We start from the raw sequence: 23,885 nt of genomic DNA on the forward strand, positions 1-23,885 counted from the left end.
CCTTTGTGTGCCAATGCCCTTCAAGGGGTGTTCATCCCACTGTTGTGTGTTTCAACTCCTCCTGTTACATTCTCTGTAACATAAAATATAATTTAAAAAATCCACTAGGGATGGCTACAGCAGGTCTGAAGACCCAATAATTCTATGTAAGGATGGTGAGAACCCCTGAAAAAGAGTAGAACAGGTGTGCAAGCACTGGAGCTCAGCACAGGGATACACAAAACCAGGAACCCCAAACAGGAATGGTGGGAAGCCCTCATAATGGACACAGCAGGTTTTCAGACCCAGAAGCTCAGAGCCGGGATATTGAGAACCCCTCATAATGGACACAGAAGGGATACAGATCCAGGAACTGAGCACAGGGATGGTGGGAACCCCTCATAATGGGCACAGAAGGTGTACAGATCCAGGAACTGAGCACATGGATGGTGGGAACCCCTCATAATGGGCACAGAAGGTGTATAGACCCGGGAACTCAGCACAGGGATGGTGGGAACCCCTCATAATGGGCACAGCGGGTGTACAGATCTGGGAACTCAGCACAGGGATGGTGGGAACCCCTCATAATGGCCACAGAAGGTGAACTTGTAAGGGGGCTTGTGACTGGCTGACTGTTGGTGCAAAATCTCCAAACTCTGCTTCTTCTTGGATAGAATGGGGACCCACCTGCTGGTAGTTGGTAGGCTTTGCCATATTGGGCCTTACTCTTTGCCAGAGGCCTTCCCATGACATTCTTGCCCATTAGCCTTTATATTGACAAGAAAGGAACGTCTACTGAAAAGTTATAGTTTCAGCACTTTACTGTTGGTCATTAAAGATGGCAGGGAGAAATCACCTTATACAGACATAGTTTCCGGGGTCCATGGCGTACTTCACATACAGTTAACGTACCGTAGCAGTCAGTATGTGAAAGCCGCACATTGCACATCACTGTTAAGCCATTTTCCCTGAGCGCCTCTCTCTCATTCCCAGGCTCATTAGAACTCACTCAAAGGGCTCTGACTTGCCCATTAGGCTTGGTATGTCTGGCTCATGACACCCTTCATGTCGTTCCAGAGAAGGAACTGCTGGGGCTGCACCTCCAGATTTTGTACACTTCACCCAGATATCGTGAGAAGTTCCAGGGGGATTAGTACACTCCCCAGAGAACACTTGGACTGGCCTTAAAGACCTTTTGCATTCCTGCTCCCAGTCCAGGTAGACCACATTCCCAGTCCACTTAGACCATGTTTAGTGAGACAGGACGACTACAGTTGGCCCTATTTGATTTAGGGACTTCTGCCCTATAAGGGGCTTGGCTGTGCTGACTACATCTGCATAGGTGTGGGATGTTTGGCTCCCATGCCCCGACTGCACTAAGCTCCTCCTAACCTGGCATAAAAATGGGCACTAACTCCACCCATTACAACACTTAGGAAGGCTTTGTCTAAAAGGGAACCTAACACCCACCTACATAATTCCTTATTACACACTAGTTTGGGAAAGAGCCACCTAGTGGCAGACTAGCTAACTGCACCTGCTTACATACACACCCAGAAACTCAGCACAGTGAGGATGTATTTAAAGTGGACCTGTCATCAGGCATTTTTTGTTGCATGCATGCTGCTAAGTGAGTGAGTGTAATCCTTCCAAGTATACATTTCCTCACACAGATATCACACCACTCCCCCTGACAATGCCTTCATCTGTTTCTCTCTCCACCAGGACAGGGTCACCTTCGTCAGGCTCCATCCAGGGTCGCCATCTATTTCTTGGATTGAGATACCGGCTCGGAGATAACATAATCATGTAAAACCTGGTGCCTGTGAAGTTCACAAATTGCTATACTTGCAACAAAGTTACAAAGTTGCACTCTGATCTCGAGAGGAGAGAAGATTGAGGAAATGCTTCCTCCTGCCTGCAGCAGACTGATGGCATCATCAAAGCCTAGGCAATGTCACTGACTAGAGCTCAAGGACAGCTTTTAAACCACTTGACGACGGCGCTATAGCCGAATGACGGCTACAGCGCGGATGGCTAGTCCAGGGAGGCCGTCATATGTCTGGAGTGTACAGAGGACACAGCTGATCAGAGATTGAGGTAAACAGCCAATTAGTGTCTCTTTACCACATGATCAACTATGTCCAATCACAGCTGATCACGGATGTAAATAGGAGCCAGTTATCGGCACTCCTTTCCTCATGCTGACAGCAGGAGGAGAGGAAAAGAGAGCCGTCAACTGGCTTCTCTAAAAGAGACATGTACACTGATAATCAGGGCACTGCAGTCCCAACAGTGCCCACCAGTGCTGCTAACATGTGCCCACCAGTGCTGCCAATCTGTGCCCACCAGTGCTGCCAATCTGTGCCCACCAATGTCTCCTCATCAGTGTCACCCATCAGTGCCGCCTACCAGTGCCGCCTACTAGTGCCACCTATCAGTGTACATCAGTGCCACCTATCAGTGCCCATCAGTGTCACCTATCAGTGCCCATCAGTGTCACCTATCAGTGCCCATCAGTGTCACCTATCAGTGCCCATCAGTGCATATAAGTGCCACCTACCAGTGCCCATCAGTGTCACCTATCAGTGGCCATCAGTGCCACCTATCAGTGCCCATCAGTGCCGCCTATCAGTGTCCATTAGTGCATATAAGTGCAGCCTATCAGTGCCACCTATCAGTGCCTATCAGTGCCACCTACCAGTGCCCATCAATGCCCATTAGTGTCACCTACCAGTGCCCATCAGTGCCCATCAGTGCTGCCTCATCAGCGCACATCAGTGCAGGAGAAAAACTACCTGTTTGCAAAATTTTATAACAAACAACGTTTTTTGTTTTTTCTTTCAATTTTTTTTTGACAAAATAAAAACCAGTGTGAAAAAGTGATAAAAATATCATATGTGTACAGTGTTGCATGACCGCGCAGTTGTCATTCAAAGTGCGACAGCGCTGAAAGCTGAAAATTGGCCTGGGCAGGAAGGGGGTAAAATTGCCCGGTAGGCAAGTGGTTAATGATAAAAGGTGGGTCATTTTTTTTTTTTTTTTTTAATATACTGTTGACCACATATAGCGAAATGTCAGGAATTTATTAATGACGCCATCTAAGGCCTTCCACCTTAACTAAGCTGGTGAATGAAGCGTAAAGAATTATGTTTTATCTCCACCAGCCTATCTTTAGGGAAGTAAATATTATTTTTTAAGAGCCAACTTCAAAGGAGACGCTATTATCAGATATATTTGATATAAGCAAATATAAACCATATGCTTTATTAAACTTACAGACTGGACTGATATAGAATAGGTGGTTTGCACAATAAATTATTGTGTAAAATGCTTGTATAGAGATAACATCATGTTTGTATAGAAAGCGATATCCATTTAAAAAAAAAAAAAACTGTAATCATAAAAAATGTCTAGAAAAATAATAAAATGTTTTGAGTTTTTTTTTTTTTTTTTTTTACTTATAACTGGTCTGTTATGCTGGAAGACTGGCAGTTTACACAAGAAGTTATTATGTAAAATGCTTTACCAACTATGGAGATAACATCATTTTTGCATCAAAATCAATGTCCATAAAAAAAAAAAAAAAATCTACATAATCATAAAAAAGATCTCGAAAAATAATAACATGATTAGAAATTTTTGCATTTTTTAAAAATAATAACATTTTAGTATTTATAGACTGGGCTGTTATACAGGAAGACTGGCAGTTTACACAAGAAATTAGTATGTAAAATATTTTACCAATTTTAGATATAACATCATTTTTGTATAGAAAGCAATATCTATAAAAAAAAAAAAAAAGACTATAATCGTAAAAAAAAAAAAAAAAAAAGGGCTAGAAAAATAATAAAAAGATTAGAATTTTTTTACATTTTTTTTCTTAAATTTTATGGTATTACTTATAGACTGGGCTGTTATCCAGGAAGACTGGCAGTTTGCACAAGAAATTATTATGTTAAATGATTTACCAATTAAACAGATAAAATATTTTTTCCTTAGAAAGCAATGGCTATGAAAAGCCTATCATCACAAGAAAAGACTGGCCTGGAAACATGATTAAAATGTTTTGAGTTTTCCCCACTTTTTTTTTTTTAATTATATTTTATATTATTTAGAGATGTGGAAAAACTATAATAAATTCCCCAGAATGCTTTGCTTTAAAAAATGAAACTCATTTCTCCAGAAAGTGATATTAAAAAAGAACTATAAATGCACAAAACAGACCGGTCTGGAACTATAATAAAATGTTTTGAGCTTTTTGCATGCTTTTTAGAAATAATATTTCAATATAACATACAGGCAGGACGATTATGTAGGGAAAAAATATTTTTATCTCTTTCATTGATAAAGCATTTTACGCAATTATTGTAAGCCACCAGTTTTCCCACATAACAGTCCTGTCTCTAATAAATACTAAAATATTATTTCTAAAAAGCATGCAGAAAAATTCAAACATGTTATTATTTTTAGTCTTTGTTGCTTTCTTATGAGATATTTTTATCTCTTTCCATGGTTAAGCATTTCACACATGTAATCCTTTCGCACACCATCAGTATTCCTACATAACAATCCTACCTCTAAATAATTCCATTTTTTTTTCTAAAAAGCTTGCAAAAAAAAAAAAAAAAAAAAATTAAATTATTTTTAGTCTTTTATTTTTATCTCTTTCAATAATAAAGCATTTTACACAATAATGTCTGTGAACCACCAGTTTCCTTAGAAATTGATGTCTATTAAAAATCACAAAAAATACTAGTCTGGAAAGATAGTAAAATATTTTTTTGTATTCTTTTTAAGAAATAATATTTTTTTGGGGGGAAAAAAAAAGGTTCAAGTCAACTTAATATTATCTGATCAATGTAAGCACCCCTGTAAGGGCTTGTTTACATGGGCAGCCAGAGGGTTGCAAAAGCAAGCAGGTGAGATGTGGTTTTTCTGCCCCCCTGACCACCCACCTGGGTACAAAAATGCAGTACATATTTAGTACAGGGTTGTATGCATACCGACCCCCCCGTGATGCTTCGTGGCAAAGATCAAATGATTTTCGAGTGAATGGGACTGTGCTAAAACTAACCCGCAACTATGAAACACCTGCGGTGCATTGGAATTTGGAGGGTGCCATATTGCCTCCTCACCACCTGTCAATCGCTCTCCGAGCAGCAATCCACCCCGTATCGCTTTGCAGAGGGGTGGCAAAAATGGCCGCACAGGTGAACATGCCCTTAGTGGTATGTGGTTTGTCCCAACCCCTGTAACTGCCAATTTTGCTGAACAGCTTGACCTCGTCCTGTCATTCCTCAATCTGTCGCACACCCGGAACCAGCATACAGCCAGTAAAGCTCCTTGATATGTGGACCTTCAGAAGTCAGTCAGGGTTGGCAGCTCCCATCATTTAAAGGTTGACCACGAAGATTCAATGATAAATCCTAAACATGCTTTAGGATTGCCTCCTTTATCTCCACACAACCGCCTCCCTCAGTCTATATCCACAACACAGTATGGACATTTTATATATCCCCACTCCCCTGGAGCAAAGGCATCTTCCTCTCCTACAATGTCTTTCATAACAAACTGTCCTTCACTAAATCATAATCCCTTTTAAGCTGGGAGGCTGCTCTAGCCACTACATATTCTGATTCCTTCCCAATAGCTTACCACCCTTAAGTCAATTTATTTTGCATCCCACTGTGTCGATCTTTAAAATCACCTAAAATCCTGCTAAGATGGTTTTGTTTGGCTCAATTCTTCTCTTTTTCAATCTTCTCTGTGCTGGAGGGAGTGCAACCAAACTGGCAATTTATTCCATGTCTTGTGGACTTGTAAAAACATAACCAGTTTCTGGGGGAAAACCTTCCAGATTATTTCAGAGGTGACTGGTGACCTGGTCTCTCCTAAACCGTCTATTGCTGCCCTGAATTGAGAAATTGAGAACTTTCCGGCCACACATTGCCTTGTAGTAACACTTAATGATCCTATTAGCTGCGAGGATCATTACTACCAGACACTGGAAGCAAAATTTAGCGCCTAACCCACCCAAAACTATTACTATAATCAAGCCCCGCTACCTACACGAACGAATGTTGCCCTTGAAAAGTGACAAGTTCTCAAAATTTGAGAACTCATGGAAATCTTGGATGGACCGGATTGTGAGATGTTGACCCAACCCTATGTTTCTAGTGTGCCACTTACTGTAGATCCCATGTCTTCTACCTTCATGGTAAAGGCTTAGGCTGGCCATACATGGTCGAATTTCGAAAAAAGAATTTTCTTTTGAAAATCAGAAAATTTGTGCGTTTTGTGACCCGATGGTGCCACCATTGATTTGGAAATTCGGCCAACCAAGCCTTCAATTTCACCTCATGTTGCTACAGGAAAGAATATTCGTGGCTGGGAATCTTCTTTTCTTTCCAGGAATTTTCTTTTCTTGCACATGCGCATTTCTTTTTCGATTACATTTCTCGCACGATTCTTCCATCATTGATTAGAGATTTGTTAGCTTTTCAAAAAAATTTCCAACATGTCCAATTACTCAAATTTTATTGCCGCATGGAAATCGTCTGTTACCGATTAGATCAGATTTTTGAAAGAAAATTCTTTCGAAATTCGACCCATGTATGGCCTGCCTAAGTTACTATTTTTGTCTGTTTTGATTTGAGAACATTATCAGCGGCAGTTGCCCTTTTGTAATGTACTTTTCTAAAACCAAATAAATATATATATATATATATTGGAAAGAAAAAAGATTCATTAATGAAGGAATGCATCTTATCGTTGTGTGTTCTGTAGAAAGACAGACATGTACTTATGAATTTGACGAGGTCTTTAAGAAGTGCCAATATTTATAGAGATTAAGGAATGTAGACAAACAGGGCAGGACAGATTTATTGTATTTGAGGAGATATTGAAAAATAATTAGTTCCTTACCACACAGGAGAGCCAGTGAGGCCCACAGCTGCAAGAGCGTCACTCTACCCATGGCTGAAAAACATCAAACAAGAATATAAAATCACTGCGAGCCTATAGAAAAAAAAGATCTCATCAATTACATTATGTAAAGCTTGTAGAGTTCACACCTGTCCACTCTTGCAGAGCCATTTTTAAATTTGATCACGTTTTATTGGTTTATTCTTTCTTTAGATAGTACAGTCAGCATTCTAACTGAGCAGACACTTCAAGAAAATTTATCAAACAATAAGCAACTTAAAAAACTATGTAGTATTGGTCTACTAAAGATGCATTGGCTTCATACCACCCATTGACACGGGATGACCGACCCCTAATCCAGCTCACGATGATCAAATCATCAAGCAACTGTGTTTTTACAGACCCGAACTGGATTTTCCTGCACGTCCTCTCAAGATAAGGAAGCCATAAACATGCAGCTTGGCAAATTGGTGTGTAAAATCCAAATATGTAGGGCAACGTTTTCTAATTGAGGTCTTTGGGCAGTTGGATCTACTTTAGCCTCAGACTTGCACTGGGACACATTATCAGTTTTTTTTTTCGTTCAACCCAGCAGAACAAAAAAAAGAAAACCTGAAGAGCTTGAGAGGAGATCCTGTACTGACTATCCGATGTTAGTACAGCAATCTCCCTTGCTGAGCTATTGTGTTCTGACAGGAGATCTGCCTCCCCCCGCCAGAACACACCTGTCAGCGCTATCAGCCATTGGCTGATCAGCAGACCTTTTTGGGTCATGCCCCTTTTGACAGAAGCCGGACTTTCAGCCAGCTTGTCTCGGACCAGCTGCCGTACACATGGGCCGAATGTAGGCCAGTTTTTATTGAACTGGCTGATAATGCCCAATATTCGGCTTGTGTGTATGGCCCTTAAGGGCTCGTTCAGACCTAAAGGGTCTATTGAAGTATGTTGGGCTGCCAACACAATCCAATGGACCAGAAAAAGCTGTATCTGCCCTGCATTGGCCCATGCTGTAGACCACAGCACATAGAGCCATGTATTGACACGCCGTACTTCTAGGGTTGGCTGCCTGCCCTGACCTTTGCTATGCTACTGGATACCTATACTGTCTGCTGAAAACACACAAACGGTCAGGCACCAGTGGGAATGTGAACTCTCTTTAGAGAGAATTTGAGGGCAATCCACTGCCCATAGCAGCTGGAGATCACCCTTGGGTGGGGAAAAAAATATACATATAGCACACAACTTCTCTTAAGCACTTAGGGTATGGACTTTATTCACGGTGTGAAGATAATGAACCAATGCCTATGAGTAAAGTAATTGTTTTTACTTATAGACATTGGTTCACACCGTGGATAGTTCATACCCTAAGCACTTAGGAGTTGTGTGCTATATCTATACTGTCTGCTACCTGCCTTTGCTACATTATGAGATACCACGACACAGTCCACTACCTGACTTCACCTTTGCTATATTAGAAGATACGTCTACTGTCTACTGTCTGCTACCTGCCCTGACCTTGACTACATTATGAGATACCATGACTGTCCGCTGCCTGACTTCACCTTTGATTCAGTAGAAGATACGTCTACTGTCTGCTACCTGTGCTGACCTTTGCTACATTATGAGATACCATAACTGTCCGCTGCCTGAGTTCACCTTTGCTACATTAGAAGATACGTGTCAGGAAAGGTTTCACCTGCTGGTGGCACTGTCAGATCTTTGGGCCACAGTACTGGTGTCCACCAGTGGGTGTCTCCTAGCAGTCTGGAGCTGTCAGGAAAGGTTTCACCTGCTGGTGGCACTGTCTGATCTTTGGGCCGCAGTACTGGTGTCCACCAGCCGGTGTCTGCTAGCAATCTGGAGCCAACATCATCTCCTGCAATCAGGTGTCACCTGAGACTGATTGCAGGAGATGTGTATTTATACCTGGCAAGCACTCACACACTTGCCTTGGTATTGTCCTTGATCCCTGACCTGTACCTGTGATCCTCTGAACCTGAACCTGTCCCTTCTGTGATCCTGTTATGCTGTACCCCTGCCCTGCAGCCTGATCCCTTCCAACATCTCCCTGTCCTGTCTTGCTCCTTGCCCCCATCTGCTGATCTCCCGTATATGACCCTGGCCTGGCTACAATTCTGGTATTCCCTATCTGCTTTATATTCTAATTTAGATGTTGTTCTTTGTGGGTCACTGTTTGGCTGTTTGATTTGTTTTACACTGTTTGGTATTGGAGGTGCATTTATATCTGTGTTCACATATCCTAATAAACTACACTACTTTTTTACCTTACATACGTTTTGGTTCACTCTGTTTGCAGTCCACACAGTTCTGGTCACACCTGTTTATGACAATACGTCTACCGTCTGCTACCTGCCCTGACCCTGGCTACATTATAACATACCACAACTGTCCGCTGCCTGAGTTTTTTTTTTTTTTGATCAGCCTATTGGATCCAAAAAAAAAGCAGATTTTCCCATCCACACACTTAAAATGGCACTAAAGTTTTGTTTTGCACAGAGTGGCCCCAATCCTGGTCTTCTAGGGTCCCTCTGCGGCTCCTCCCCACATCAGATAACCCCCTGGGGAAAGCGCACTCCCTGGGGGGGTTACCTTGTGTCCATAGAGGCAGAATGCAGGATTTGGCCCCGCCCCCCGGTGTCCTCTTCATTGGATTTGATTGACAGCAGTGGGAGCCAATGGCTGTGCTGCTATCAATCTATCCAATCAAGAGCCAAAACCCCCCTGCAGAGAGAGAGAGCGGGTCAGGTAAGTAAAATTGGGGGGGGGGCTTGGGGGGCCGGTCACGGACAGGTGTTTTTTCACCTTAATGCTGAGGATGCATTAAGGTGAAAAAACATGAACCTTTACAACCAATTTAATGTGGATGAAGGAATCCTCCCCGCTGCAATACTGTATTCTGACAGCAGGGGGACTCCTCCCATGTCAGAATACACTGATCAGCATGGCAGCAGAATTGTGTGTTCCCGACCTGCATTGAAACGCGTTGCTTCTTAGCAGACATGTGGGGGTGCCAATAATTCTCAATGGCACCCCACCGCATCAGCACCGGCAGGCATTTTCGTGCTGCAGCACCATGCAGTTCCATTTTTTTCCCTGCATTTCTCGCGTGTACCACCAGCCCATTCAGGCTGCTGTACCCTCGAAGTGCTCGCGCAAATGCGCATGCACATATGTGAACCGAGCCTATAGGCTTTCTATTCTATCCTGTTTATCGATGGCGTTATCTGCGGAGGAAGGCATGTTTCCTAAATTTGCAACAAAATTCCAAAAAATGATCATTTAACATTTAGTCTAAGTTTAGACTTGCGGCTGAACTGCTGCGTCTCTCAAAAGCAATCTGCGCTCGGATCACTTTACAGAAGCGTTTGACAGATGGTGAGGAGGCAATGTGCCCCTCTGCCCCCTTTCTCTGCCTCTTTTAACCCCATAATTGCCGCACCAATGTGCCACAACCAGTACATTTGGTGGGCATTTGTGACGCTTCTCCATTCACTTGAATGGGTCGTGTTCAGCGGTCCCTACTGGAACAATCGTTTTTGCCACAGGCGTGAAGCAAAGCATTGTGACCCTGGCATGTAAACACCTCCATCTGCTGCTATTGCAGCTTAAGGGGGTCGGTTGGGGGGGGGTGCTAAAAATGAAGCTCAATCACATGTTTTTAATCCCCCCCCCTCCAACTGCAATCGTAAATGAGCCCTCAGTAACAGGAGAATATAATTTCAGCCTCATGCACACTGCAGCTCAAAAATGCCCATTTTACAGGCGTTTGGCGTTGTTCTTTTTTCTGCCTCTAAACGCCTCTCCATGCACACTTCGATGTCTACTGGTGTTTTGAGACAGAAAAAAAAAAAATCACTCGCTTTTCAGGAGAGGAGCGTTTGGACAGAAAAAAAAAAAATTAGCGCTTCAGCGTTCATTTATTTTAATGGCCAGAATAAAGTAATGTTCTGGGCAATGAAATTATTAAATGCTGTCTGCAAAAACGTGGCTTAGGTGCATTTTTGAAGCTGTTTTTCTCCTACTTACACATAACTTTTTTTGCATCTAAGGATACTTACACGGAAGGAAATTTCAGAGGCAGGGCTGGGACAAGGGGTGAGCAAGAGGGGAAGCTGCCTCGGGCGCAGAGAAGCAAGAGGGGAAAAAATAGATGCACGCTGGTACACCCATTCTGTGGCATGTATCAACAGTGGGGAGAGGGGCACAATTCTGGATCCTTGCCCTGGGCATTGGACGACACAGTCCCAGTACTAGCGGGAGGCAGGGCCAGTATGGGGGGAGGGGGGGAGGAGGAGCAGCTACCATGGGCGCTGATAAGCAAGAGATGGGGAGATGGTGAAGGTATTGGATTGAATTATATTGAATTTATTCTTCTCAGTTTATTCTTCTCAGTTTATTCTTCTTCATGAGTGAATCGGGGGGCTTCAGTAACCAAAACTGCAGAGTTTATCCTCAGGACACATCACAGGAAGCACCTCCATGGTTAACAGAGGACAGAATTAAAATTAGACTTGGGAAACGTAACATTAATAAAACACCGGGACCAGATGGCTTGCATCCGAGGGTACTCAGTCAAGTAATTCCCAGACCATTGTTCCTAATTTTTACAGACAGTCTACTGACTGGAATGGTACCAGCTGATTGGGGAAAAGCCAATGTAGCACCGATATTTAAAAAGGGCCCAAAATACATCCCTGGGAATTACAGACCAGTTAGCCTAATATCAATAGTATGTAAACTCTTGGAGGGGATGATAAGAGACTATATACAAGATTTTAGTAATAAGAACGATATCATTAGCAGTAATCAGCATGGATTCATGAAGAATCGTTCTTGCCAAACCAATCTACTAACCTTCTATGAGGAGGTGAGTTGCCATCTAGATAAAGGAAGGCCCGTAGACGTGGTGTATCTGGATTTTGCAAAAGCATTTGACACAGTTCCCCATAAACGTTTACTGTACAAAATAAGGTCCGTTGGCATGGACCATAGGGTGAGTACATGGATTGAAAACTGGCTACAAGCGCGAGTTCAGAGGGTGGTGATAAATGGGGAGTACTCAGAATGGTCAGGGGTGGGTAGTGGGGTGCCCCAGAGTTCTGTGCTGGGACCAATCCTATTTAATTTGTTCATAAGCGACCTGGAGGATGGGATAAACAGTTCAATCTCTATATTTGCAGACGATACTAAGCTAAGCAGGGCAATAACTTCTCTGCAGGATGTGGAAACCTTGCAAAAAGATCTGAACAAATTAATGGGGTGGGCGACTACATGGCAAATGAGGTTCAATGTAGAAAAATGTAAAATAATGTATTTGGGTGGCAAAAATATGAATGCAATCTATACACTGGGGGGAGAACCTCTGGGGGATCTAGGATGGAAAAGGACCTGGGGGTCCTAGTAGATGATAGGCTTAGCAATGGCATACAATGCCAAGCTGCTGCTAACAAAGCAAACAGAATATTGGCATTAAAAAAGGGGATCAACTCCAGAGATAAAACGATAATTCTCCCGCTCTACAAGACTCTGGTCCGGCCGCACCTGGAGTATGCTGTCCAGTTCTGGGCACCAGTCCTCAGGAAGGATGTACTGGAAATGGAGCGAGTACAAAGAAGGGCAACAAAGCTAATAAAGGGTCTGGAAGATATTAGTTATGAGGAAAGGTTGGGAGCACTGAACTTATTCTCTCTGGAGAAGAGACGCTTGAGAGGGGATATAATTTCAATATACAAATACCGTACTGGTGACCCCACATTAGGGAGAAAACTTTTTCGCAGAAGAGAGTTTAATAAGACTCGTGGCCACTCATTACAATTAGAAGAAAAGAGGTTTAACCTTAAACTAGGTAGAGGGTTCTTTACTGTAAGAGCGGGAAGGATGTGGAATTCCCTACCACAGGCGGTGGTCTCAGCGGGGAGCATCGATAGCTTCAAGAAACTATTAGATAAGAACCTGAATGACCGCAACATACAGGGATATACAATGTAATACTGACACATAATCACACACATAGGTTGGACTTAATGAACTTGTGTCTTTTTTCAACCTCACCTACTATGTAACTATGTAAGAGGGCAAAGAAGAGAAGCAGGGTGGGCGCAATTCTGGATCCTTGCCCTGGGCGCCGGACGACACTGTCCCAGTACTGGTGGGAGGCCAGGCCAGAACAAGGGGTGGGCAGGAGGGGAAGCTGCCAAGGGTGCAGAGAAGCAAAAAAATTCACGACATGCTTTTCTGCAGCTTCTCCATTGAAGTCTATGGAGCCAAAAAAGCAAAAAAAAAAATAAAAAAAATGCCATTTTGCGTTTAAAAAGAAAAGTCCCTGACTCTTTCCAAAAACGCAGCAGCTGAAAAAAATCATTGAACGTGTCCTATAGGAATCCATGTTAAATGGATTGTAGGGCGTTTCTGCAAAAAGCACCAAAAAACCCCCCAAAAAACGCATGGGTGTGAACCAAGCCTCAGGGCAGATGCAGCCCAGTGCGTTTTTGTTCTGCATCAAAAACGCATGCACAGCGTTTAAGATGGATTCCAATGGCCCTAGTTCAAGGCAGTGCAGTCAACTAAATCATTTTTTTCTGTATGGGATGCATCTGGAACCGCAGCAAAAAATGCATCAGAAATGTGCAGGAACAGAAATGTCCTCAATAGAGATAAAGAAAAAAAAAAAAGAGAGGATAAAGCACATAAAAAAAAAGCAAGCACCTCAATGCAGCAAAAATGCGAATGCAGAAACGCATCCGAAACGCAGAAATTGGAATATGAACCGGCCCTAAAACAATACTATGCCTAGTGAGTATAAAATAGTTTAACATAGTATAAAATAGTATAAAATAGTATAAAATTAAAATATTTTGGATAATGTAACAATGTAATAAAAAAAAATAGAAATAACAAAAAGGAAACAGTAGCCACTCCCTCCCCTATAGATGCACCAAATGTATGACCTTACCTGCAGGCTGCCCAGGGTCTGAGCTCCCTGCAAGTCCGATACCTTATATACCTCCAGCCGATCGATTAATCATTGCATAGCTTGGAGAACAGGTGTAACAGGACGGCCCAGGCATACAGTGAGGACTTACAAGGGATGGGGCGGGGTGGCCAGGAGTTTACACAGAAAGGATGGAGGAAAAGAGAAATCAGAAGATCAAACAAATAAAATAATCTTATCAAATCAGCGGAGGAGGAAAAACTAGGGGGAAACGAGCGATAAATAAAAAATGTGGTCACCGTTTTCTTTTCTTTATTCTCCAAATCAGATCAAGGAGGGGGGGGGGGGATTTGCCCATGAAATCTCATCGTTAATTGTGACAATGACATTTTTTATAAGCGTTACTCATCGTCACAGAATTCTTATAAAAAAAATGTTAATGAACAGCTTTCCCCCAGATAGGTTTGTGGAGTTCAACCATTCTGCTGACAGAGCCTTTAAAAAAAATGCTTTTTTGTTTTATTATTTTATGTTCTTTTTTTGGTTTTTATTATTTTTTTCTTTTTTTGCATTGATTTGCATTTTGCATCTTTTGCATTTTTACATATGTTTTAAACCGCACATTTTAGGTCTGAAGGTAATTAAAACCCTGAAAACATTCTATGCATTAACCACTTGCTTGCCGGACACTTAACCCCCCCCCCCCCCCGTCCAGACCAATTTTTGGCTTTCAGCGCTGATGCACTTTGAAAGACAATTGCGCGGTCATATAACGCTGTACCCAAATGACATTTTTATCATTTTTTTCCCCACAAATAGAGCTTTCTTTTGGTGGTATTTGATCACCTCTGCGGTTTTTATTTTTTGTTAAAAACATTTAAAGACTGAATTTTTAAAAATATTTTTATATTTTTTTTTTATATTTTGTTATAAAATTTTGCAAACAGGTAATTTTTCTCCTTCATTGATGTACGCTGATGAGGCGGCACTGATGGGCACCAATAGGTGGCAGTGATGGGCACTGATGGGTGGCAATAATGGGCACTGATCGGCACTGGTTGGTTACGCTGATAGGCAGCACTGCTACACAGCTCCCAACTGTCCCTGATTTGGAGCAATGTCCCTCTGTCCCTCTTTCCCCCTCATTTGTCCCTCATTTTGGTCTGATCTATATAGTTGTATATAAAATGCACTTTTTATCTATCAAAAAGTGTTTTCCAGAGCTAAACCTTTCATCCAATTTCTAAATTGCTACATTTGTAAATTTTAAAAGCCAATATAAAGGAATAGTATGTAGGTAGAAAAAAAAGTCCCTTGTGGATTTAATTAACCTTTTTTTTGGTTAATTCTCCTTTAAGAGGGCGTGGCAGGGGCGTGTCCTATGCCTACATACATTTGCTAGTAGGTGTCCCTCATTCCCATCTCAAAATGTTGGGAGGTGTGCTGCTAGGTGGCACTGATTGGCACCACTGGTGGGCATTGATAGGTGGCACTCATGGGCATTGATACGTGGCACTGGTGGGCACTGTGGGCACTGACAGGTGGCAATGGCAGGTGGCACTGGCAGGGGGTACTGGTGGGCACAGATGAGGCAGAATTGCCTCTTCCTCTTCGGGACCGATGTCCCTCGCACATAAGCCGGTGATCGTTTTTTTCTTCTCCTCACACTGTCAGCGTGAGGAGAAGAAAAAAAACGATTACCGAGCTTTTGTTTACATCATGTGATCAGCTGTCATTGGCTGACAGCTGATCACGTGGTAAGGGGCCTGGACCAGCCCCTTACTCGGATCTGTGATCACCTGAGTCTCAGGGATTCGGTGATCACAGCACACGCCGCGTGCGCCCTGAAGGGGCCGCGCGGGAAGCGTGCAAAGAAGAGGCCGTCATATGATGGCCTCTTGGAAATTCAGGTTCGCGCTGTGGCCGTCGTTCGGCTATAGCGCGGACGCCAAGTGGTTAAGGTAAAAAACCTTCTGTGTGCTGCTCACCCCTACAGCCCCCCCAATACTTACCTGAGCCCCCTTTTGATCCAGCAATGTGTACGAGAGCCTTGGCTGTCCCGGGTCTCTCTCTCCTCATTGGCTGAGGCAACAGTGGGAGCCATTGGCTCATATTGGGGGGGGCCCAAATCCCGCACCCCCCTTGTGAATGAGTAGGGGTACACTGTACTATTCCCTATTCATTCACTAAAGAAAAGTGCTAAAAATAAATAAAAACAGGAGGCAAGTTTTGACGATTCCTTTATTAAAAAAATAAAAAAACAATGTCCCCCGATGTAGATCCATCGTCAATCACGACGCCCGCCGCACCGCCCAAAAAAAGATTAAAATTAAAAACGCTCCGCCCGAAACGAAGGCTGACCGCCAAATGCCTGCTCCTCCATTTGACAGCTCTTCAATAGGTAAGGGGCAGGGCCACCTGGTGACGTTACCTGGTGGCACCATCCCCCTTGTGATGTCACTTAGTCAGTATGCACCTGTTGGTGATGTCACCAGAAAGCCCTGCCCTTTACCTACTTAAGAACTGTCAAACGTTGCGGGCGGAGAATTTTGTTTTCTTTTTTTTGGGGCGTTGTGATTGACGATGAATCTACATCGGGGAACATTGTTTTTTTACATTTTTTTTAATAAAGGAATTGTCAAAAACTGCCTGTCTTTACTTATTTTTGATACTTTTTTTTGGTGAGTGGGTAGAGATATGATGTACCTCATGCTCATTCACATAGGGAGGGGTCCAGGATCCGATAAGCCCCCCCATCTGCAGACCCCCACAACCACCGCCCAGGGTTGTGGGGAAGAGGCCCTTGTCCCCATCAACACTGGGACAAGGTGCTTTGTTGTGGGGAGGGCAGAACCCACCCAACCCAGAGTACCCCTCGATGTTGAGGCCATGCGGCCTGGTATGGTTTAGGGGGGGGTCATTCGTTCGTCACCCCATTTTTCTGACATGTTGGGCTGCATGCTCGGATAAGGGTCTGGTAGGGATTTTGGGGAGACCCCACAGTTTTTTTTTTATTTTGGCGTGGGGTTCCCCTTAAAATCCATGCCAGACCCAAAGGGCCATCAACACGGGGACAAGGTGCTTTGTTGTGGGGAGGGCAGAGCCCACCCAACCCAAAGTACTCCTCAATGTTGAGGCCATGCGGCCTGGTATGGTTCAGGCGGGGGGTCACTCATTCGTCACCCCCTTTTTCTGACATGCCTGGCTACATGCTCGGATAAGGGTCTGGTAGGGATTTTGGGGAGACCCCACACTGTTTTTTTTTTAATTTTGGCGTGGGGTTCCCCTTAAAATCCATGCCAGACCCAAAGGGCCTTGTATGGATTAGGGGGGGGCACACCGTTTTAAAAAAAAACATTTTTGTATTGCCGGCAATGATATTGTATCTCTGGCAATTTATATGTCTTTTGTTTTTAGAAATGTAAGTTTTGCTGCAGCAGGTTCTTTACATGGTACAGACGTGCCACTTGACAGGGAGACTAAGGGGACCCCCCAGGCACTATACCTGAAGGATTTTTTTCATTTTTATTGTTTCACTTTAAGCATCATTAAAACCACTGCTCCTGTAAAAATGATCATTTTGAAAAAAAAGGTTTTGCATTGATACATGTCCCCAAGGGCAATACCCGGACCCCCCATACCCTTTTTATGGCCAATAACTTGCATATAAGCCTTCAAAATGGGGACTTTTGATTTTTCAAGTTCGGGTCCCATTTAATAGGGTTCGTCCAAACTTTTGCAATAATCTCGTATTCTGGCGCCGACCGAACCGGGTGGTGGTTGGCCAAACTATAGTAACCAACTACTACTAGATCTACCAAGACCTGGATACTTGAGAATCTTCAAAGACAATACACAACTGCATGAAATCTACCTAGATTTTTGTTTTAACCACTTCCGGACCGCCGCACGCCGATATACGTCCTAACTTTGAAGAGGAATATCGTTGCTATGGCAGCTAGCCATAACCCCGGTATCCACTTCTTTGGCCGGGGGTCCGGTTTCCAACAATAGTGGTCTCTGCGGCGGATTCGCCACAAGATCACTTTTATCGGCAGCGGGAGAGGGGCCTCCCGCTGCACTCTGGTGCCCTCCGCCGCTTACCGGAGTCGGCGGCAACGGCGGAGGCGATCGGACCCTCTCACGTCAGTGGCATGTAGACGAGTGAGGGGAAAGATGGCCCCCACCCATGTCCATTTCATTGCAGGGCGGAAGCGACGTCAAACTGTCACGTCTGCCCATAGCTCTTAAAGGGCCATTTTTTTTAGTTTTTTTTCAAATGACAATTTTTTTTTTACATATTTTTTTTATTGCATTTTAGTGTAAATATGAGATGTGAGGTCTTTTTGACCCCAGATCTCATATTTAAGAGGTCCTGTCATGCTTTTTTTTATTACAAGGGATGTTTACATTCCTTGTAATAGGAATAAAAGTCACACAATTTTATTTTTAAAAGAACAGTGTAAAAATAAAAAAATAAAAGGTAAAATAAGAAAAAAAAAATTTAAGTGCGCTCCGTCCTGCCGATTTCGTGTGCAGAACGCATACCTGAGCAGCGCCCGCATATGAAAACGGTGTTCAAACCACACATGTGAGGTATCGCCGCGATCATTAGAGCGAGAGCAATAATTCTAGCCCTAGACCTCCTCTGTAACTCAAAACATGTAACCTGTAGAATTTTTTAAACGTCGCCCTTTGGAGATTTTTAAGGGTGAAAGTTTGTTGCCATTCCACAAGCGGGGCGCAATTTTGAAGCGTGAGATGTTGGGTATCAATTTACTCGGCGTAACATTATTTTTACGGTATAAAAAAATTGGGCTGACTTTACTTTTGTCTTATTTTTTAATTCAAAAAAGTATTTTTTCTCAAAAAAAGTGCGCTTGTAAGAAAATACGGTGTGACAGAAAGTATTGCAATGACCGCCATTTTATTCTCTAGGGTGTTAGAAAAAAATGTATAATGTTTGGGGGTTCTAAGTAATTTTCTAGCAAAAAAAAAAATGTTTGTTTGTAAACAGCAAACCTTAAAAAGAGGCTTAGTCCTTAAGTGGAACAATTTTTTAGTACACATATCTCTAAAGTGTTCTTCACAAAACAGGTTTCTAATTTATAATTTACCTAGCAGCCACAAACAAAGCTATTAGTAAGGAATGAAGCTGGGGCAGCACAGGGGAAGGGAAGTGCAGCTCCAGGTAATAAAATGCTTTAGGGCCAGTCTTCAACGTTTAAGCTGAAAGGAGTCAGTCATAATCAGATATCTAAATCTACCCTTCCCCCTGAAGCACGATCCACGATACCTATTTTAATATGATGGTTTTTATGTTCTGATTGTTTATTCTTATATTCTTTATCCACTTGTCTACCGGGCGCTTTTACCCCCCTTCCTGCCCAGGCCAGTTTTCAGCGCTGTCACACTGTGAATGACAATTTGCATGGTCATGCAACACTGTGCACGTATGGCTTTTTTATCATTTTTTTTTTTTTTTTAAAGAGCTTTTTTTTGGGTGGTATATAATCACCACTGGGTTTTTTTATTTTTTGCTAAATAAAGGAAAAAAAAAAGACAGAAAATTTGGAAAAATAAAACAAAAACTTTTCCATAGCTTGCAAACAGGTAATTTTTCTAAACAGGCAATTTTTCTACTTCACTGATGTGCGCTGATGAGGCTGCACTGATGGGCACTGATGAGACTGCACTTATGGACACTGATAGGCACTGATGATGTGGCACTGATGGGCACTGATAGGCTGCACTGATGGGCAATGATGGGGTGGCATTGGTGGCCACTAATAAGGAGGCGCTGATGAGGCTGCACTGATGGGCACTGATGAGGCTGCACTGATGGACACTGATGGGCACTGGTGATGTGGCACTGATGGGCAATGATGGGGCGGCATTGGTGGCCACTAATAAGGAGGCGCTGATGAGGCTGCACTGATAGGTGGCACTGATAGGCGGCACTGATAAATGGCACTGATGGGCCCTGATGGGCGCTAATAGGTGGCACTGATGGGCACTGGTAGGCAGCACTGATTGGCAGCATTGATGGGCACTGATTGGCAGCACTGGTGACCACTGATAGGCAGCGCTGGTGGCCACTAATGAGGAGGCACTGATGAGGCACTGATAAGCGGCACTGATGGGCACTGATAGGTGGCACTGATGGTCACTGATGGGCAGCACTGGAGGACACTGATAGGCTGCACTGATAGGCGGCAATAATAGGCACTGGTAGGCAGCACCGATGAGCACTGATAGGAAGCAATAAAAGGTGACACTGATGAGGAGGCACTGATGGGCAGCACTGGTGGCCACTGTTGGGGCTGCACTAATAATCAGTGCCCTGATTTTCAGTGTAGATATCCCTTTCACACAAGCCGGTTACCAGCTCTCCTCTCCTCAAGCTTTGAGTGTGGCAGCAGGCGCATGGCGGGCGTGATCACGGGAGGACGTCATATGACGTCCTTCCAGAACTGGGCGATCGCGTTGTAGTCTAATTTCTTGAGGCACGAAAACACCAGGACAGTACAAATACCCCCAATGACCCCTTTTTTGGAAAGTAGACAGTCCAAGGTATTTAGTAAGCGACATGGCAAGTTTTTTTGAAGTTGTAATTTTTTTGTCACAATTTTTTGGAAAATAAAGAAATTAAATACATTTTTTTTTCATTTTTAATTATTATTTAACTTTTTTCTTTCTCTTTTTTATTTTACAATATTTTTTTACATTTTTGTTTACTGTCTGCGTAGTTCAGTGTACTATGGTTTTTAGTTTTTTTACACTTTTTCTGGTGAATGGGTACAATGCAACCGATACCCATTCACATGGGGGGGGGGGGGCGGAATCTGGGGGCCCCCTTATTAAAGGGGGTTTCCAGATTCCAATAAGCCCCCTCGCCTGCAGGCCCTGAAACTAACGACCAGGGTTGTCAGGAAGATGCCCTTGTCCCCATCGAGCACCCTCCCCTGGTATGGATTTGGGGGGGACCCCACGCCATTTTTTTTCTAATTCTGTCATAGGGTCCCCAGTAACCACTTCAATACACTGTATTATATACTCTGCACTGCACTATATACAATGCACTGTATTATATATACTACACTGACTGCATTATATATTCTCCACTGTATTATATATACTACATGGACTGCACTATATACTCTGAACTGTATTATGCATACTACACTGCACTATATACTCTGAAGTGTATTATATATATACTACACTGCACTATATACTCTGAACTGTATTATATATATACTACACTGCACTATATACTCTGAACTGTATTATATATATTACACGGACTGAACATTATACTCTGAACTGTATTATTTATACTACACTAACTGCACGATATACTCTGAACTGTATTATATATATATACTACACTGACTGACTGCACACTACACTAACTACCTGCCTAATCTCCATTCATTCACTATATACGACCGCCATGTAAGCAGCAGCCATATATAGTGTGGGGCGTGGACTTAGCCCCTGGGCCATGATTGGCCAAAGGCAGGGCCAAATCTTTGGCCAAATCGCGCTGTGATTGGCCAAAGCATGCAGGTCAGGTGAATGCTTTGGCCAATCAGCATCCGTCAATGCCCTACAAGAAACCAATCAGCTTCCAGGATTTTTTTTTGTCAAAGAGTAATTGAACAAGCTGAATTTAGAAGCTGATTGGCTACCATGCGCAGCTGCACCAGATTTTGCACCAGATTTGGCACCAGATTTTGCACCAGATTTTGCACTCTCCAGTTTTAGTAAATCAACCCCTACTTCATACACATGTCCTGAGATTCGAATGTTCTGCATTTTTTATTTTCATGTCAACATGGTACATATTTTACTCACATAATATAAGATAGTCTACTCCCTGGATTTCACGATGAGCAATGTGTTTGCTTCGTACTGTGTGGCCTAAGGGGGTAATTACTTTTGTTAAGTTACAGAGATTACAGAGATTTTTGCCATTGTAAATTTTCCCTAGACAATGTATCTTCAACAATTTACCTTTTTCTGAATGTCATACTCACACGGAAACCAGATTACTTTATAGTGACCTTTTGTACAATATTTGCTCTCTGTCTCTTATGGATTTCTTTCATTTAGAATCTTCCCATATGGCAGACCAATGTCCACATAATAGTGGAAAAATTACTCCTTGAGTATAATGTAGCTGGTTAGAGGCTGAAGTGGTGGGAGGATTTCCCTTGCGGCTTTGGTCCAAACACCCCTGGAGTTGGTGACTGGGAGTGAAAGACACAAAGTGGCACAAGTGCCGAAAGTCCAATTCTTTAGTGTCTTCTCTTGAAGGTGATCAGTATGGTATCTCTACAGCATGGAGATGAGAGTCTCAGAAAGGTCAAGAAGGACAGTGCAGAGGGGCAGGTCAAGCCCAGCAGTGGGCAATATACTGGCACCCGAGGTAGGCAGAAGGTATGCAGAATAGGGCGGTCAGGAAAGAACTGGAAGGTAGCTGGCCAAGCCCATGGTACATATTGCACTCACTTAATAAAAGATAGACTACTCCCTGGGTTTCACAATGTGCAGAGTTTGCTCTGTACTGCGTAGACTAAAGGAGTAATTACATTTGTCTATAATTTTGGTTACACACAGTACAAACATTTTTGCTATTGAAAAGTTGTGTATTCAACAATTTACCTTCTTCTGATTGTCATTCTCACATGAAAACCAGATTACCTCATAGCAGGGGTGGCCAACTGTCACATGTGGCCCGTGGAGCCCTCTGATGTAGCCCCGACTTCTTGCTGTGGGATGGTGGGTCAGCAAGCCCAGAGCGCAGGGTTCCTGACCCTCCATCCCAGAGCGTCAGTGTTGTGAATGGAGCCGGCGGTAGAGGAAGCAAGCAGCTGCAGTAGAGAGCAAAGCCAATAAGACCCTCAATTCACATCTATGGTGGACTTGTGTCAGTTTACCTACCTTGCCTACCTCCAATCTGATCCCCTTCTGTCTGGATGGATAGGATAAGAGGGCCCATAGATTAGCGCAGGCTCTGTCCTTGTCTGCTTTACATATGCAGAGTAGACACGGACCTGTCATCCGCCTGCTCCACTCGTTGTGGCCCACAACCGTGTACCAAATCGCTTAAGTGGCCCTCTCTCTTCAAAAGGTTGGGCACCCCAGCCTTATAGTGACCTGACCTTTTTGTAAACTATTTGCTCTGCCTCCTATGGATTTCTTTAATTTAGGATCTTCCCATATGGCAGACCAATGTCCACATAATAATGGAAAAACTACTCCCCGAGTATCACGTAGCTGATTAGAGGCTGAAGTAATGAGGAGGTTTCTTTTGTGGCTCTGGTCTAAACATCCCTGGAGTTGGTGACAAAGGTGACGAAAGTCCTCTTCTCTGGTGGTTGCTCCTGAAGGTGATCAGCAGAATATCTCTCCAGCAGGGAGATGAGAGTCCCAGAAGGATCATGAAAAGACACTGTAGAGGGGCAGATCAAGCCCAGTAGTGGGCAATATGCTGTCACCTAAGGCAGACAAAAGGGGGTGAAAATAGGACTGTCAGGAAGGAACTGGATAGTAGCTGTGCCAAGGTCAAGTTTCAACCTGTGCGAAGGTCAAGCCATGGTCATGCACTGGTAATCAGTAGGATGTAGATGAGAGTGCTGAGTTTGAAGGCCAAGCCAAACTTTAAAAAATATGGTTTCTGCATGTAAGTTGGCTTTAATGAAGAGGATGCAACTTTAAACATGTAAGCCATGATGCAACTTTGAGGTTGTGCCTATTTTGGCTTGTCATGCCCTCATGTTGGGACAGTTATTTGTGAGATTATTAAAGTTTTCTTTTGTGAATATACTTTTTTTTATTGAGGATTTTACATTGCACTGGGGTGCTCTCTGTTCCATTTTGTAAGTTATCCTATCATGACATGCTACAGGTGACATAAGGTTCCATGACGCTATGTCATAAAGATTTCCTGAAATTGAATTTCTCAGCAATTTTATTGTCTTATCAACATGGAACATATTGCACCCATTTAATAATAGAT

At 43.2% G+C, this 23,885-nt stretch overlaps 1 protein-coding gene across 1 annotated transcript in view; it reads right to left on the minus strand.

Moving 5' to 3' along the window:
* Positions 1–13,962, minus strand: part of LOC141110298 (IgGFc-binding protein-like) — a 64,373-nt gene extending 50,411 nt beyond the window's left edge. Inside the window, exons 1-2 of the mRNA XM_073601594.1 lie at positions 13,880–13,962; positions 6,907–6,960 (exon numbers count right to left, since the gene is read on the minus strand). Of these exons, the coding sequence (XP_073457695.1) occupies positions 6,907–6,958 (52 nt within the window). The 5' untranslated portion in view covers positions 6,959–6,960; positions 13,880–13,962. The remainder of the gene's footprint in view (positions 1–6,906; positions 6,961–13,879) is intronic.
* Between the last annotated feature and the right edge of the window lie 9,923 nt (positions 13,963–23,885).

Source organism: Aquarana catesbeiana, linkage group LG10 (assembly GCF_042186555.1).
Source record: "Aquarana catesbeiana isolate 2022-GZ linkage group LG10, ASM4218655v1, whole genome shotgun sequence".
In the NCBI taxonomy this organism is placed as follows: domain Eukaryota; kingdom Metazoa; phylum Chordata; class Amphibia; order Anura; family Ranidae; genus Aquarana; species Aquarana catesbeiana.